Source organism: Neofelis nebulosa, chromosome 8 (genome assembly GCF_028018385.1).
Source record: "Neofelis nebulosa isolate mNeoNeb1 chromosome 8, mNeoNeb1.pri, whole genome shotgun sequence".
Lineage (NCBI taxonomy): Eukaryota > Metazoa > Chordata > Mammalia > Carnivora > Felidae > Neofelis > Neofelis nebulosa.
In genome coordinates, this window is record NC_080789.1 from 74,500,123 (window position 1) to 74,519,038 (window position 18,916).

An 18,916-nucleotide genomic window follows, 5' to 3' on the forward strand; every position below is an offset into this window, starting at 1 on the left:
CCCACAATAGGCATTAACCACGTTACCTTGAAATTAAGACTCTCATTTATGATGGTTTTCCGAAGCTTTGCCAAAGCATCAGATTCCTCTGTGGCATTCACAAAGTGGTAATCTCTTATTGCAGGAAACCCTCGCTTGTTCAGCAGTTCCTTGGTGATTTTACTTATGCAGGCTTTGCGCTGCTTTTCATCGGAAACATCCAAATGTGTGCCAACAAGAATCACAGGGGAAGAAGAAGCACGGGCCTACAGGAAATGATACAAAATACTCTTGTGTTTGTTTTAAAATCAAGACTGCTTACAGTTCTATTCACATTCAGTTTTTATGAAATTCAGTTGAAAGGAAATGAAAAACTCAAACACGTCAAGAAGAAGAAAATGTCAACTGTCTTTCCTTCCTTAAACTTTACTAGGGGGAAAAAATGTAACCTTAACGAAATTTTGAAGTCATTTTTATGCCCCTTCTTATTCCAATTTTTATCATTTTTTTCAGGTGGCCTGTATAAGACTAGTGGTCTGTTTTTCTTTTCTTTTATGCCTTAAAACGGGTTATTCTCTAAGTGTACTTTGGACTTCTAAACAAAATAAGCATTTAATAAACGCAAGACCGTATCAAAGTGACATAATATGGTTTATATTTTCTCCTCCTTATCTGTAAAGTCAATCTCCTGAATTCATTTTAAACTCATCCAATTTGTAGTCTACATGAACAAGAAAAAAAGGCACTAAAGTATCACTGCCACTATTCACTTGGGCTAATTCTGACCAATACAAGGAAGTTAAAAAAAATTACCAAAATTACAAATGAGCTTGTATGCGGCCAAAATATCTGCTAAAATGTCCTGACACAAACCTTTTTAAGGACTTGACTCACAGAAGAGCCCACTGAAGCTTCATTCAAAGAGCATCACTCCTACTTTATTTCAATTCTAAGAACCAGTACTACATCAAGGAATAGCTAAGGAATAGCATGACAGCAAGGGACAAAATGGAAAAATCACAAAAAGAGATTCCAAATATAAGAGCATATTAATAGGGTGCCATTTAAAAGTGTAAGATCTGAAGGACTTCCTACTAAATCGCCAATGAGGGCATAGCTAATGATTCATGGATTGCTTTTGTTTAGTGTAGTTTATTTTAAATTAGGGAGGTTTGTCCTTCATTTAAGAAATAAAGTGATTGGGGTGCCTGGGTGGCTCAGTTGGTTAAGCATCCAGCTTTGGGTCACGTCATGATCTCACGGCTTGTGAGTTTGAGCCATGCATTGGGCTCTGTGCTGATCACTCAGAGCCTGGAGCCTGCTTTGGATGCTGTGTCTCCCTCTCTCTCTGCCCCTCCCTCACTTTCTCTCTCTCTCTCTCTCTGTCTCTCTCTCTCTCAGAAATAAACATTAAAAAATTTTTAAAAAGGAAATAAAATGATCAAAAACATTATATATATACATTATATGTATATATATATATATATATATATCCATTATATGTGTGTGTATATATATATATATATATATATAAAATGTATATATTTTCAATTTTTATAGCTTAAAAGGGTTTTAAGTATCTTTAACATTCATCAATATGGAACACACTATTTTCATGTCACAGCTTAATTACACTAAAAAGTCCCCAACTCAAAATTTTAGTGCTTCCTAGTTTTAAATTTTTTTAATGTTTATTTATTTATTTTGAGAGAGAGGAGACAGAGAAAGAGAGTATGAGCAGAGGAGGGGCAGAGAGAGAATCCCAAGCATTGAGCTGAAATCAAGAGTCAGATGCTAAACGAACAGAGACAGCCAGGTGCCCCCAAATTTCAGTGCTTCCAACTTCATTTTTAAAAAGTGAGGAGATGGGGCGCCTGGGTGGCTCAGTCGGTTGGGCGGCCGACTTCGGCTCAGGTCATGATCTCGCGGTCCGTGAATTCGAGCCCCGCATCAGGCTCTGTGCTGACAGCTCAGAGCCTGGAGCCTATTTCAGATTCTGTGTCTCCCTCTCGCTGACCCTCCCCTGTTCATGTTCTGTCTCTCTCTGTCTCAAAAATAAATAAAACATTAAAAAAAAAAATTAAAAAAAAAAAAAAGTGAGGAGACTGTTTGAAGCAACTGTTTGTCCAAAATAAATTACCTTACACATACAAAAATAAACGTTATTTTCTATTTTCAAACGATTAAAATAAATGTTATTTTCTATTTTCAAACGATTAGAACAGACCACCTTTATATTGAAGAGCCAAGGCTTCATGGCATCGACTTCAGCCTGCCCTTTGCTGAGGTCATAGACAGCCAGGTAGAGGGCCCGCTGGGTCATGAAGTGAGGATGAGTGCTGTAGAATTCCTCACGACCTAAATAAAGATTGAAGCCATTGTTTCAGGTGATAATATCACTATTTATCATACAAAGAGAGAGAGAGGAAAACAGCCAACAGACCATGTTTAGAAGACTATACTGGGTTTTTACTAGGGATTGGCAAGTTTCAGCATATATGTCAGCTACCAAACCAAGTATTTAAGCTTTAGCTGGCTCCTATTGGTTCCTAACATGTCCCTCCATGGAATTCACCCTGGTGGCAAGGGTAAAATTAGAAGTAAATGGCTTTGGAATAATTCTGTAGGATCCACCAGGTCTCGTTGCAGTACTGGAACAAAATCTCGGCTTTTAAATCCCTGTCCTAAGTAAAAGATAAATGTGAATAAAATATTCTAGTGAAAGAAATACCTGCAAAATCCCACACATTTAGAATGAGGTCTTTCTTCCCTTTGCCTCTTATTTGGATAGGCCAGTCCTTCACATCTATACCAACTGTGGCGCTTTGCACCCCAGGATCTGATTTCTTGCTTTTCGTTAGTTGCTGCAGTAAGGTGGTTTTACCACTCCCAGTATTTCCCACAATCATAAGTTTCATTCGGTTATAGGGCACAGCCTTTTTTAACCGCTGCTGAAGAAACCTGGTATTTGAAAGACAAAAGTAAAATAATAAGCTGCTTAGCACTGTTACTTAAGATATAGGTGAATTCTTAGGTGTTGAAATTTTTAAAATACCAGACTGTTCTAAAATATAGTGCCAAACAGTGCTTAGCTCATGGACCTAATAAGGGCACATGTCTTTCAACACACTGTTAGTGCATATATTTTGTGAGCGATGTTAACGTAGTTGATAATGACTGGTAGCATTATCAAAAAAATGACCTGTTACACTATCACCAGAAATAATCAAAATATGTTTGCAACAGTAATTAGAATGCTAATAATTATGAAGTAATTAGCATTGGGTGTATATATATGTACATATATATGTGTATACATATATATATATATATATATATGAATTTCTTTAAATAACACAGATAAAACCCTAAAAATTACAAGGTATAAAATTTTACAAAGCCCCTATGACAGAGAATGAAGATAGAGTATATATGCATACTGTTATACTAAACTTTGATAGTGAGGTCTCACTGGATATATTATATGTGCCTGTGTGTGTGTGTGTATGTATATATACTATATATTGTATATATAATGTATACATTCATATATATCATAGATATATATATATATAGTACAAATGGAAACTGAGAACATACTGGTTATGTTATAAATTAATACATGTAAACTATTATACTATCAGCAGATAATATGTTGCTTTTTCTAACAATCTTAATGAAAAAAATAATTGAAACTAATTCGAAGTGGTGTAGGTAGCTAAGCAAACCACCTTTAAATTAATACTAGATTTTAAATGTTCTTAAAAATATGTTGGATATAGAAAGTCATATTTTTAACTATGTTGAAATGTTGCCACAGTTTAAAATTAAAGGAGCAAAACTGAGACACCTGGGTGGCTCAGTCGGTTGAGTGTCCGACCTAGTCTCAGGTCATGATCTCATGGTCCATGAGTTCGAGCCCCATGTGGGGCTCTGTGCTGACAGTTCAAAGCCTGGAGCCTGCTTCGGATACTGTGTCTCCCTCTATCTCTGCCCCTCCCCTGCTCGTGCTCTCTCTCTGTCTCTCAAAAATGAATAAACATTAAGAACTAAAATTAAAGGAGCAAAATAAGTCATATGTCAATTTTAGGGAATATTGACTGATCCATTAGATCCAGAATCTAATAGGATTCTGACCAACATTCTCAAGGATCTGAACAAAAGCCATCATTACTTTTCATGATTTAATTCGATGCTTGAGAAAATACAACCTGACAGATCAGATATTGTGCCTGTTATTATTGAAATAATTTTCTCACATACAACTTACGCTGTTTTGTTTTTGTTTTTTAATTTTTTTAGTGTTTATATATTTTTGACAGAAAGAGACAGAGCATGAGTGGGGGAGAGGCAGAGAGAGAGGGAGACACAGAATCTGAAACAGGCTCCAGGCTCTGAGCTGTCAGCACAGAGCCCGATGCGGGGCTCGAACTCACCAACTGCGAGATCATGACCTGAGCCGAAGTCGGACGTTCAACCAACTGAGCCACCCAAGCGCCCCTCTGTTTTTATTATCAGTAAGCAAGAATATCCATGGCCCATATGTCTAGTAAGAAGTCAGCACACTTTGAAAAAGTCATCCTTCAAAAAAGGAAATGATGCCTACAATTTCTAAAGTACTCCAGTCTCCTCTACTCAAAATGTTAAACACATTTACAAGTAGATATAGTGGCTTCATCATACAGCATAATACCCTAAAAAGTAGTTCTGCTAAATGTTTACCAAGAATTGAACCCATTTTAGTTTGAACATCTATCCAGTTTCAGGAGAGAAAATCATGGGAAACAATCAGGTAGAATAAAAGGTAGTCATGTTTAGTTTAGCTAGTGACAAAGCCTTACTTTGCAAATTAAACCAAGTCTAGGGGAACAGAAAACCAAATCTTTCCTCATGAAAAGATAAAAAGTTAAATGTAATTTAAGAAAATTTAAGCATAAGAGAATTAAGTAAGTATGTAGTTCACTGGTAATTCAACAATGATCAATTATATGCCAGGCTTTGTGTTAGGTGACAAGAATCACACTATGAGTGAATGCAGCCATGGTCCCTGCCCTGCTGGATATTATAGTCAAGTCATGGATAGAGAGAGGTGACAAATGAGCTGAAGCCTGCAAGATAAATATAGATAGGAGTAATTTGGTGGAAATGGGATTAAATAACTTTACAAGTAGGCAATAGTAAGACTGACACACTGAAGTGGTGACAGAGAGTAAGATACAGTCCATTAGCAAAGATATTTGAAGTTCATAATGTGTGAAGACCACAAGCAGTGATGTCTGGAGAGCTTTGGTGGTTTCAAAAATGACCAGGGTTAGTAGGTTATTCACCCTCAGGCAAAATTGAAGTTAGTAATTTTGTATCATTTAAGTATCTATAATGCTTTAAGATATAACAGACACATGGTAACAATTCACTATATGAAATGCAGCTTGAGAAGTCATTATACTTTGCACTATTTCTTTAGAACATATATTTGTAACTAGAGACCAAATAGCCATAATTTCCTTTTAGAGTCCATTTCTAATGAAAAGCATGGATAAGAAGGGAAAGCCATTCTCTCCACATCAGCTTGGCTAGGAGAAAATGAAAAGCTCTTCAGTGGCACCAAATGAACCCATTTATTAAATAAAAGGCAAATGACACATAGCATATTACCATGAAACAGTACTATGTATTATTTCCTAAATCATAACTATTATATCCATCAAAGTCACAGACTAAAAAACATCTGAAGCAAACTTAATTTTAAAAATGGAAATAAAATTATCTAACCTTATGATGTCTTTGGCTTTACATCCTATATGTTTAAAATCAAAATTAAGACGTAGTTCATCCAAAGGAAGATCCCATATTTTGCTTAATTTCCCCATTTCATTAGGAAAGGATCTCAGTTCCAGATTGTAACTGACATCAAAGGAGGTCAGGTTTTCAAGACAGCCAATCTCAGGAGGAATCTTAATAAGATAAAAAAAAAAAAAAAAAGGGCAAATCCTGTTGGTAGGAAGGAAGAAATGTGTGTTGCCAAGAAACAAGGTGCTTACTAGGAAATGAGAAAGGCTCAGAGAGCCTATCTGCAACTTGAATAATCTCTCAGCAGAATCTGTCATAGTTGTCAATACAAATATATGCAAGTATAAATGACTTACCCAAAACAATATATATCACTTATTTATAATCTTTAAAAACCCATTCTCCCTTGGTAAACATCTCCTCCTCACAACACTGAAAGTAAAGAAGTTTTTTATATTTATCTAAATCCAGTCATCTGTGACTTCAGTCTGTTCCTTTACACTATGTTCTTCAGTAAAACTATAAAGATCTAGTTATAAACTTACATACAACATAATGTTCTAAAAATATAACTAAATGTTTACACTTTAGGTAGTATCCTGGTAGGTCTTTTTATTTTTTCCTCTTCCAAATTGTTAAGCAGTGTGCATTACTTTTACAACAGAAAACAATGATTTGCTGACAAAATAAAAAAAAAAAAGTAGCAAAAAATATTCACAGTTTCTTTTTAATTTTTTTTAATGTTTATTTTTGAGAGAGAGACAGAGTGTGAGCAGGAGAGGGGCAGAGAGAGAGGGAGACACAGAATCTGAAGCAAGCTCCAGGCTGTGAGCTTTCAGCATAGAGCCCGATGCAGGGTTTGAACTCATGAACCGTGAGATAATGACATGGACTGAAGTCGAACACTTGACTGAGCCACCCAGGTGCCCCCACAGTTTTTCTGATTAATTCACACTTAATTCTTTTTGGCTTTCATATACAAAAAAACTTGAAGTTGGCAAAAATATATTTTTTTTCTCGGATGAATGGAAAAATCAGTTTTAGATTACAACAGAGGCAATGGAGTGAAGCAAAGAAGGCTGACCCACTGGGGTAAAGGGCAGCATGATGGAGGCATGCACAAGTTTAAGAAAATAGGAAAGTCAGCTGAAAAACACATACTGCGTATGGCTCAGCAACAACTTGGGAAATATAGAGTATCTGTGAGTCTGTGATGAGATCAGAGATTTAGTGAAAAATAAAACACTTAGAGCATTACACATATTCATAATTAAATATATATGTCCATATAATTCTTCAAAACTAGAACACAAAGTGATTTTTAAGAAAGTTAACCTATGCTAATATGCTCATTTATTTCATGGTAGGATTGGATGTTATTCAAAGATAAGAAATATCAAACAGATTTCAAAATGGCCAATCCGTGATGTTTTCAAATCACAAAAGCACATTATTAAATCGGCAATCATTTTAAACAAATAGGATGACCTCTTACCTCTTTCAGTTTATTATGAGCAAGATGCAGTTTCTCTACTCTTGACCACACATGTGCTTTTTCGCTCAAGTCCAAGACGCTGATCTGATTAAAACTGAACAAGAGTTCCCTTAAGTTCAAAGATTTCCAGTGTGCAGGACTCGGTAGATATTGAATATCATTGCTGCTCATATCTAAGGACCGTAAGCTAGAACAATACAATGTCAAGATAAAAGCCAAATGAGTGCTTCCACAACACGTGAGATAATATTACAAGCAATTTTCACCAGAGAAACAACTTTAAAACTAACATTATTTATATTTAAGTATGCATGTGTTCTTGTGTGTTCATAGAGACGTATATGGGCTAGAAAAAAGTATGTCTCACTAGGAACAACGTTTAAATGAATAAGGACCATTAAAAACAAAACTGAAGCATAATTTCCTTACTTCAGAACCATGAAAATGTCAATCTTAGAATGAAAGAGCAAGTGTTTACCAATGTTTATCATGCATGAGAAATCATAATTAACAAAGGCAAAAATGGTCATTTCTATACAAGATTTATAAATATGCCTTCTATACAAGGGTTACAAATATGTAGCTCCCCGCTTCTCTTTTCAATTTCCCTCGTTACTGGGAGGATTCTTCAGAGGTTATGTCCTGGAGCTAATTAATAACATGCAGGGGCATAACCTTTTAACAGCTTGTCTCAGTATGATAAATATCTCAACACTGAACATGATGTCTTGCATGTGGTAGGCCCAGTGCAAATTGATTGCTTTCATGCAGGAATACACTCCCCAAAGTTTGCAGGAAACGACAGAAAAACACATGTCACATATAAGCGTACATGTGTAGGAAGAATACACAGTCAGTGATGGTGATATATTTGACCATGTAAAGGTTGCCTGGACTTTTGCAGTTATATACTGACCCCTTTCATGCAGCATATCTGAACCATGATGAATTGGTTCTACCTAAGCTCATGTAGTCGTACAGCCTTCTACACCAAGATTCAGGTCTACATGTTTTTGCTCTCATTTTACAATGATCCTGGATTCTGCCCTTAACTATCTCATAAAGATGTGTGAAAATAAGAAAATTAATTGGACTGTTTTAGAGAAAAGATGTGAATATCTAACAAACCATACAACTTAGATAAAGCCAAGAATCACCAGACTGTTCAAAAGCAATCCTTTTTAGCCTCAATGGGAACTTAAGCTGGCAAATGCATATTCTTTTGTTTCACAGAAAATTGTTTTAAAGAAATATATACAAAATGCTAGAAATGTGTATCTGGAGATGTTGTCTAAAAGTATAGAGCAATTAAGGACCAAATAATATTTTAAGTTATTTGGGAAGAAACCTTTATGGTAATGTATCTACTAATTAACTTTCATAAATATTTGACTTTCAAACACATTTTCAGGAACATATTATGGTTTTTTTATTTTTATTTTTTAATGTTTATTTATTTTTGAGAGAGAGAGAGAGAGAGACAGAGCTTGAGTGGTGGAGGGGCAGAGAGAGAGCGAGACACAGATCTGAAACAGGCTCCAGGTTCTGAGCTGTCAGCACAGAGCTTGACGTGGGGCTCGAACTCACAAACCATGAGATCATGACCAGAGCCAAAGTCAGACGCTCAACTGGTTGAGCCACCCAGGCACCCCAGGAACATATTATGTTTAAAATATAAGACCACCTGTATTCTAGAGGTGCCTGTATACATGAGTTAAGACTAGAAGGTTGAGCCACCAGAGTTTAAGAATTGTGACTTTAGGCAAGTTACTTCATGTCTTTAAAAAAATCATATTCTCATTATAAAGTGGAGATAATAACAGCACCTATTTCCAGTTTTATTAGGACAATTAAAGGCAGCATCCACCATTGAGCACTTAAAACAGTGTCCAACACATTCTAAAGCCAGATTGAAATTAATTATTATATGTCTGTTTGACATCTTCTATGGCTAGATTATAACTAAGCATTATTTGCCTATATACATATATATATATATATTTGCACATATACACTTATGGATTTGGTTTATAATATATACAACACAGTTATAATGGTATTTAAGATAACATAGGAAGCTTTCATTTTTTTAATGAAACTAACTAGAAACATCCCCAAATACCTAGAGCTATATAAATTGTCCTAATCCTCACCAAAAATGTCTTCACCAAACATTTCCTTGTCTCCACAGTCTGGATGAGATCCTCCCTGAGGTACCCTTGTATAACCCTCAACTTTTCCTCACAGCATGTAGCTTAGTTATTGAATGCCTGTCTTTTGAACCTAATTACTTATTCCCTGAGGACAGAGACTGGGTTTGCTTTGCTCATTAGTGAGGGAACCACTCTTTCTCCAGTTTTTACTCAAACATAAGTATAATTTCAAAGTTAATAATATCTTAGTAGCATATCAACCTCTGAGAGCAAGCAAAATTTTAAAGTTAAAGTGATAGCCACTATAACCTCAATTGTTTGTAATGGTGCAAACATTATTAAATTGTTTCAAAACAATAGCACCCTAATATAAAAGTTAAAGAAAACACAAATAGCAACTTGGGTGTTTTGCCTAGTAAAAAACAAACATTCATAGATTAAAGAACATTAAACTGAATAGCTTTAGAAATCAATTGTGAATTATAAATCAATTGATATGCCTAAATCAAAACCATGTTTCTGAGGGCTTTGTTCTAGCTCATGTGGTTTTAAAATTAAAATAGCAAACTTACTGTGGAAGATTTAAAATTGCTTCAGGAACACATGTAAATCTGTTTTGGGACAATTTTAGGCTTGTCAGAGAAGAAGGCAAAAAAGGCACTGCAGCTAAAAGAAAATAAAAGTGAGATAAGGGACATTTTAATCATTTTAACTAGATTTCCATTAGATTTGACAGTAAGAACAGCTACCAAGGACCTGTCACTTAATTCAATTTCCATTTTCATGCTGACTTTTAAAATAAGGTAATATCCTTACTCCTAACACTGAACATTAAAATAATACACCATCCTTATAAGAATATTTTCATCTGAAATCTAAACAATTATCTGAACACAAATCTATGCCCAACATCTGTACAGAGTAAAAATTATTAAAATATTCATTCCAAATTATGTGATATTACTATGTGTACATAAATTATAAATTAATTCATATTACTCTTAAGTAAATATAACAAAACACTTTGAAAACTAATACACAGGGGCGCCTGGGTGGCTCAGTCGGTTAAGCGGCCGACTTCAGCTCAGGTCATGATCTCGCGGTCCGTGAGTTCAAGCCCCGCGTCGGGCTCTGTGCTGACAGCTCAGAGCCTGGAGCCTGTTTCACATTCTGTGTCTCCCTCTCTCTGACCCTCCCCCATTCATGCTCTGTCTCTCTCTGTCTCAAAAATAAATAAACGTTAAAAAAAAAAAAAAAAATTAGGGGCGCCTGGGTGGCGCAGTCGGTTAAGCGTCCGACTTCAGCCAGGTCACGATCTCGCGGTCCGTGAGTTCGAGCCCCGCGTCGGGCTCTGGGCTGATGGCTCGGAGCCTGGAGCCTGTTTCCGATTCTGTGTCTCCCTCTCTCTCTCTGCCCCTCCCCCGTTCATGCTCTGTCTCTCTCTGTCCCAAAAATAAATAAAAAACGTTGAAAAAAAAAAAAATTAAAAAAAAAAAATTAAAAAAAAAAAAAGAAAACTAATACACAATACAACATAAAGATAAAAATTATTTACAGTACCGCCTAATAAAGAGTGTTCTATGCAACAGTGGATGTTACTTAATAAAAGTATTCTTTGATCATATGATCTTAAGAGACTGGGGAAACATTTAAGTAACATAAGGTGAAATATCTCAGCGTTCTTAATATTCTCATATATTTTATGAACTTCCAAAAAAGGAAATACAGTATGAAGTATAATAAATAAAACTCTGTGGACACAATTTTGGAAACTGAGCAAATCATTCAGCCTATTTTTTATCTGTAAAATAGTGCAGCTACACCAGATGAACTCTGAGATTCTTCAGTTATCTAAAGCTCTATGGTTCTATGAAAGTGGCTTGAGAAACTACTTAGCATTTTCAATGGGTTATACTTTCTCTAGTAAAATCTTCAAGAGTCAAAGTGTTCCAAAACACTGCTCGAAGCTGTTTTCCTGAGAGGCTGAAAAGGAACATGCTATTATTTTTTACCTATATCTGAAAAGTATTTGTGGCAAAATAAATGATTCTCCTCTTAAGAATTAAGAGGTTCAGATGCTGTATGGAAAAGACACTCATAAAGTCAAAGGACTGAAACTATATTTCACGTGGGATTATTTGTAATGGTTAGTGGTTCTGCTCAGGTATCACCTTCCTAGGGCATCTTTCCAAATCAAAGACCCTAAAACTACACAGTTGTTGTAGTGCAAAGCAAACAGATTTTTGAACTTGGCTGTATTCAAGTTTCCACTACAACTAGTTAATTCATTCTACACCTCTACGTCACACAAAAATCTCAGTCGATCAGAGATCATACCTATCCTACCCTATAGGATTTTTATGAGATTCAGCTGAGATGATGTATGAATCAAGCTTCAGGTTTCTTTGGATGCTCTTCTTTCCAGATCCAACTTAAGTGTCAGAGATACAGAAACCTTTCCCTGTCTCCACAGTCTGGATATGAGCCTCTACCTCCCACCAAGGTACCCCAGTAGCATCCTCTACTTTTCCTCACAACACTTAGCTTAGTTACTGAATGCCTGTCTTCTGAACCTAACTACTTATTCCCTAAGGACAGAGACTGGGTTTTCTTTGCTCATTAGAGAGGGAACCACTCTATCCCCCATTTTCAGGTCCATAGTAGGAAAATGGTCAATATTCAAGAGGCCTAGAGGAAGGGAGAAAGGAAGAAAATATTATACAAACTTACATAGCTTTTATCATTACTAGCTTCTGAAAGTTCCAACAAAATAAAATATTTTAGGATATGTCAAATTGTATTCTGCTTTTAAGCAGTATTAAAAAGTAGTTTACAGAGTCAGTCAGTATACATGGATGGGAAGGTGCATGTGGGCTCCTTTTATCTTCTTGAGGAAGATAAAATATGGGGAGTCCCCATATATTTCCATAAAAGTATTTTGTCCCTTAATACCAGAATGTTCAGATAGACTACAAATAAACATAATTCCCTGCTATCTCACATGCTAAGAGAAAATGGAGTATTCCCCAACTTTTAATAAAAGTGATGATCATATTCTGTATTACTAGAGTATCTTGTAGTATCAGAGCAAGTGCTCAATGAATACACATTAACCTTACTAATTTGAAAACTGTTAACTGATTAATTTTATTTCTAAAAGAAATAATAACAGTTAACTATATTTATAATCCAAAAAATTGAGTAAACTGAGTTCCAAAGCACTCAGTATTCTGGCTTCAACCAGTTCATGCAGCCATATGCATTTTTAGTTTTCCAGACTAAAATGAACCACGGTATAAAGGACTATCTGGGAGTCCAAGGAAATGTCATTTTAGTCTATGACAACAGCAATCTGCTGTAATTTTTTAAATTGAAAATTTTTTCAGTATTAAACATTTTTATGTTTTAGAATTTAAAAATAAACTAGTTTCTAGGGTAGCTTCAGGTGTACAGAAGAATTGAGCAGAAAGTACGAAGAGTTCCCTTAAAGCCCTTCTCTCTTCACCATCACTCCCCCTACCCCCCCCACACACATTTTTATTCTTATGACTAATAACTTGCATAGCTTGGTGTATTTGTTATAATTGGTAAGCCAATATTAATACATCATTATTAACTAAAATTCATCATTTACAATAAAGTTCACTCTTCATGTTGTATGTCCTCTAGGACAAATGTATGATGACACGTACCCACTTTACAGTGTCACACAGAATAGTTTCACTGTCCTAAAAATCCCACTCACCTCCTCATTCCTCTCTCCCTCCCTCCAAACTCCTGACCATCACTGGTTATTTTACTGTCCCCACAGTTCTGTCTTATCCAAAATGTCATATAGTTGGAATCATATAGCATGTAGCCTCTTCGGATTGGCTTCTTTCATGTAGCAATATGCGTTTAAGTTTCTTCCATGTTTTCACGGCTTGAAAACTCATTTTTTTAATCACTGACCTGTTAACTTTATATCTGAAATTCCCCCATTACATTTAAATTGAAATGCCACCTTTATATCCCCACCTGAAATGTCCATGCATGACTCATCCTCTAATACTGGTTAAAAGGAGATTCCCACAGGATACTTACCAAGATAATTCATTCTGGCACTGAAACTCTCCACTTTAGGACACGCTTCAAGGAAATCTTCTGATAGGGATGTAATGTGGTTTTTACTAAGGTTTAAAATTTTCAGTTCCTTCAGGCTTAAGTGGGAACATATTCCTGATATTTTATTTCTAGTTATAAGAAACAAAATGAGGATTAAATTGCATAAATTCATATGCTTTGAAGAAAAAAATCAAAACAATTTGCCTTCAAAGAATAGCATCAAAGCAGACTGATTAAGTTTTAAATTAGTTGTAAAAATTTAAGTAAACTGATAGAAGCTATAATATTAATTCCCTCAGTCTCTTCTCATATTATGGTTTAAAACCCATTACTATATTGGGGCGCCTGGGTGGCGCAGTCGGTTAAGCGTCCGACTTCAGCCAGGTCACGATCTCGCGGTCCGTGAGTTCGAGCCCCGCGTCAGGCTCTGGGCTGATGGCTCGGAGCCTGGAGCCTGTTTCCGATCTGTGTCTCCCTCTCTCTGCCCCTCCCCCGTTCATGCTCTGTCTCTCTCTGTCCAAAAATAAATAAAAAAACGTTGAAAAAAAAAATTTAAAAAAAAATAAATAAATAAAACCCATTACTATAGAAATAATGTCAGCATATTTTGTCATTCTTATGAAACTTCAATGTAAGCCAACCCTTTTGTATTTAATGAGCCCCTTTCTTACCCTTCTAAAATGAGCTGTTCCAATTTCTCTACCACATCACCAAGGTTCTCAGGAAAAGAAGACAGCTGATTATATGACAAGTTAAACTGCTTCAAGGTTGGGCACTTCACTGCAGGATCCAAAACTACTGAGGGGTTGATGTCGTTTCGAGAGATATCAAGGTTGGCAATACAATTCATTTTCAACAAGTAAGAGGGAAATGATGTAAATTTATTACTGTGCAAGTCCAAATGTGTCAAACACTTCAGGGTCTGGAAAGACAACATTTCAAAATTCTCTAACCATCTGAAAACCATCTGAAAAACTTCAAATTAGCTAATATTTCTGCCTTCCATACCGCTGGTAACTAGAACCATTAAGAATTTTCCAAAAACCTGAAAACACAATCCACAAGAGAACCTCAGTATAATGACTAATCCAACCATCCCTGCTATTAAATGGGTAAAAACCAGCAAAACATAACAGGTAACAGCCAAAAGCAATTCACAAAAACAGGGTTAAGAGCTTATTTCAGTTTTGTTTTGCTTTTGTAAATTATTCCCACAAAGAGTGAAATGGAAGCAGAATAAGCCTCAACAAATATTTGAATTAATTAATGAATAAACAGTACAACATAATCCTGGGAATACATTTTTAAATACTAGCTTTTAGAAACTGTTATACATTTTAATATAAATATGACTTAACCAAAAAAGTAGTCATTGTACACAGGTTTCATTTTAGGACTTCCTCTTTTTTATAAAACTTTTTGTTTCAAATCTCTATTTTCCATTTTTAAAAACTTTCTAATTTTACCATGACAATAAGAAAGTTTAGATTTATATGTCAATGTTTTAAATCTTTGGTATGGACTGTCGTCAAAGGGCTACAATATAAAAAATAATCTCTTCTCTCTGCTCTTCGTTATATACCAATATATTTATGCTCACAGAAATCTAGAGTTTGACATGATTATAAAGCTTATCTTAATGGATCTTTGCCCCAGAAGTTGTTTCAAAATTATCTGTCACTGTTTCAGATCCTACCAGATTATTCAAAAAAATGTAGTTTTACATTATTCATTCCCAAATTTTAACCAGGAAATTTTTTGGCATAGACACCTACAAGCGGTGATTTTAAAAACTGCCATTATTGGTGCCGATTTAAAATTTCCTTAAGAGATTCTGAGCTGGTCTGGTCTTTAAATACCCTGATGTTTTTCAACCTGTCATGCTCTTTTCAAATCCTCTTTTTTTTTTTTTTTTTAGCTAAGCTATATTCTAGTCCTATTTTACTTACTCTGTAACTAATACTTATTGAAGGTGTACCAAGTGTCAGTCATTAATTCCTTCATGAATTAATTCAATAATCATCTATTAAGGCTCTACTGTATGGAAGACATTAAGAGGCACTGAGAACAGACACGAACAAGCCTGAAACAGTTCCTGTTCTCAGGAAGTTGACAATTTAGTGAAGAGAATATACCTTAGATCAAAATTTATAAGTGAATGAGCACTGGGGGAAAAACGTGGATGCCATGGAAATGTAAATCAGGTGTGTAACCAACCTGGTCTGGAGGGATGAAGAGGAGAAGAAAAGAAAAGGGTTAAGGACCCTTGTGACTTGGTGGATTTAGACTGGCGAAGAAGGGGAGAAGGAGAGAGTGGACACATTTCAGACATGGGTTGCAAGAAGACTGTCCTCCCTTTCTCCAAATACACACACTTTAAAGGAAAAACACCACTTAAATATACTTAAAAAATGCAACGTTAATGTTGCTTTAAAAAGTCTCAAAATTATCATAAGCTTTATAGGTGAGAAAAGGGAAGGAAAAATAGTTTTTTCATCAAACTTTGCAGTTCAGTCTAAGAATTCAGTTTAATAATTTAAATATTTTATTAAGATTATTTTAATTCATCAGTGTATCTTTGGCTCTTGGCTCTTGTCTATAGTACATAAAAATGATGAACAAAGTCAATATTCAGAGGACTATTCTATTGGCAGATCATTTAATACTTCAATTTTTGAAAACAGGAGCTTTGAGCAAAAAGAATCAACTTTTAAGTCTCATATAATTTTAAAACTCGATAAATGCCTTATGGATAGTTTAGCTGAGACTCTGTATTTCTGCAGGTAAGGAAATGAAAGCTTAGAGCAGCCAAAGTTACACTTATTGTTAAACAGCTGGTAGCTAAGCCAGGGCCAGTGCCACTAAACCAGGTGTAACAGTCTACCTACTTTAAACAGTTTAAGTTGTCTTCTAGAAGTAAATAACTGAATGTATAGCCTTGATACATCCTACCATGTACACATGTATCATCAGGACAGAACCTAGCGTTCCTTTTCATCAGGTCCCCATCCTCAAAGATGTTCTTGAACACCACACAGACTGATACTAATGTGACAACTACAAGAAAGGGGGAATTACTATCCAATGAAGCAGAAGCAGATCCCTCTTTGTAAAGATTTAACCATGCAAATTAGATCAAACTGCAAAAACTCTTCAAATATCCTGAGAGTTATAAGGATAAATTAAATTTACTTCACACAGTTGTTGTGGAAAGTTCGTGAGTCCATTCTGGTGAAGCTCCAGCTTTTCAAGATGCTCCAAATGACCACTTATACAGCACTTCTGGCTTAGGGCATCAATGTCTCTTAGTTCATTTGCTGAAAGGTCTAATGATGTAATATATTCTCTCTCAGAAGCCAGGGAAGAAATGCTGTCTGAATGCCTCATATGGGATTGAAGTTTTGATGACCCTTTTGTCAAAAACAAACAAACAATGGAAACATAAGCAAGTAATTTAAGTTCACTTGGTAAATATTTACTGATCACCCACTACTGTCAGGATCCCTTCAAGGCACTGGAGATTCAGTAGAAAACAAACTACAGAGCTTACATTCCAGTGGCAGAGGTGGACAATAAATAATACATATTTTTTTTTAAATTTTTTTCAACGTTTTTTATTTATTTTTGGGACAGAGAGAGACAGAGCATGAAGGGGGGAGGGGCAGAGAGAGAGGGAGACACAGAATCAGAAACAGGCTCCAGGCTCCGAGCCATCGGCCCAGAGCCTGACGCGGGGCTCGAACTCACGGACCGCGAGATCGTGACCTGGCTGAAGTCGGACGCTTAACCGACTGCGCCACCCAGGCGCCCCTAAATACTACATATTTAATCAAATGGTATAAGTAGTGTAAAAAAAAAACAATAGACCTGCAGAAAGAAATGAAGAGTTGCATTGGTGATGGTACTATTTACATTTCACGAAAGTAGTAGAAAGGATAAGTCAGTCAGTCCTACATAGCATCGTAAAAGGTAAAGTCTTAAATCTATAACTGTATTTCATTTTTCTACAGTGTGTGATATCATTAGGTACACAGAATTTGAAGGTTATGGACGATGAAATTAACACCCAAAAAATTGAACAGAAGAAATTTTAAAAAGTACTGTATTCTCCTCAAAATATCTATTTATTTACGATTATTGTCAAATACTTACTGAGTGAGTCATCTGAAGACAATATTTTTCTTTTTCTCCTCAGTAAATCTTCATGATCGAAAATGGGTCCCTATTAAACAAATAGACATTTATAATAAAATCACTATCATTTCTTGCAGCGAAGAGAACAGTTTCCTATCTGGTTTCCTTAAGGATCACTGTAAGACTTCCAGCAAAAGTACTCAGAGGACCAAGCCACACCATAAGACAGAGAGACCTAGCCTGGGCTCCATAGATATGGAGCTCTGAAAAAAAAAAAAAAAAAAAAAAAAAAAAAAAAAAAAAAAGATAAATCATTTTGAAGTGTACTTAGTACACATATGGTCCCAAAAGCTCAAGAAATGTACATTTAAAATGGTTTATACGTATATGTATATGTATATGTGTGTATATATATATATTCTGTATATAAAGTTTTCAAATATTAGGGAATTGCTGTACCAGTAGCTCCTAGCTTTGACACATAATTTCAGTTATCAAGAGAATACCAATAACAAAACATACAACATAATCACAATTAATCATAACTTACCAATGAATTGGAATGTCTCTGCAAATTTGGTGAGCAACGCTGTAAGGCACGATCTCGGTAAAATTCTCCCACACTAATTGAATTGGATTTTCTTTTCACAAGAAATGAGCCTTCACTTCCTATTTTTAAATGATAAAATAAAGGCAAATAAGAAATGCTGACTCAATCATAAGATGCTAGTATCATAGTACAATCATAAAAGGTAACACATATATTCATTGATGGAAATTTCCCAATTCCCACTGTAACAGTTTTACAATAGAAATAATAAACTATGTTGGCTTTTCATTTTCAAAATTCAGCTACATTTCTCTTCATCCATAAATATTTACTGAATGGCTATCTTAGACCAGATACTGAGTAAGTGCAGAATAAAGATAAGCAGGAAAAACAATCCATGCCTCATCTGAATTCATAGTACAGTAGGAAAAGCCAACTAAAAAAATAGTTACATGCTATAATAAATACATGTATGTACAGGAAGCAAAGAAAGTTTACACAAAAATCTGATCAATGTTATTCTTCTTGGTTTCTTTGAATTGCTTTTAGCAAATTTTCAAATTTTATTTAAATATTGGAATCACACTAAATTATTTAACATTCAGCAATCCTGACAACATCTCTATTTAAATTTCATATTATATGGTTTCATTTATCGAATGACGTTAAAGTAAAATAATGAGTTTTGTTGTCAATATTCTGCTGAGATAG

The 18,916-nt window shown here is 35.2% G+C and overlaps 1 protein-coding gene across 3 annotated transcripts in view; it reads right to left on the bottom strand.

The window, feature by feature from the left end:
- Positions 1-18,916, bottom strand: part of LRRK2 (leucine rich repeat kinase 2) — a 144,177-nt gene that overhangs the window by 63,452 nt on the left and 61,809 nt on the right. For all 3 annotated transcript variants that reach the window (XM_058743103.1, XM_058743104.1, XM_058743106.1), the window contains 11 exons: positions 18,206-18,324; positions 17,674-17,743; positions 16,714-16,931; positions 14,193-14,443; positions 13,501-13,649; positions 9,990-10,083; positions 7,265-7,451; positions 5,752-5,933; positions 2,711-2,940; positions 2,210-2,337; positions 27-245 (listed from right to left, as the gene is read on the bottom strand). In XM_058743103.1, coding sequence (XP_058599086.1) covers positions 27-245; positions 2,210-2,337; positions 2,711-2,940; positions 5,752-5,933; positions 7,265-7,451; positions 9,990-10,083; positions 13,501-13,649; positions 14,193-14,443; positions 16,714-16,931; positions 17,674-17,743; positions 18,206-18,324 — 1,847 coding nt within the window. The remainder of the gene's footprint in view (positions 1-26; positions 246-2,209; positions 2,338-2,710; positions 2,941-5,751; positions 5,934-7,264; positions 7,452-9,989; positions 10,084-13,500; positions 13,650-14,192; positions 14,444-16,713; positions 16,932-17,673; positions 17,744-18,205; positions 18,325-18,916) is intronic.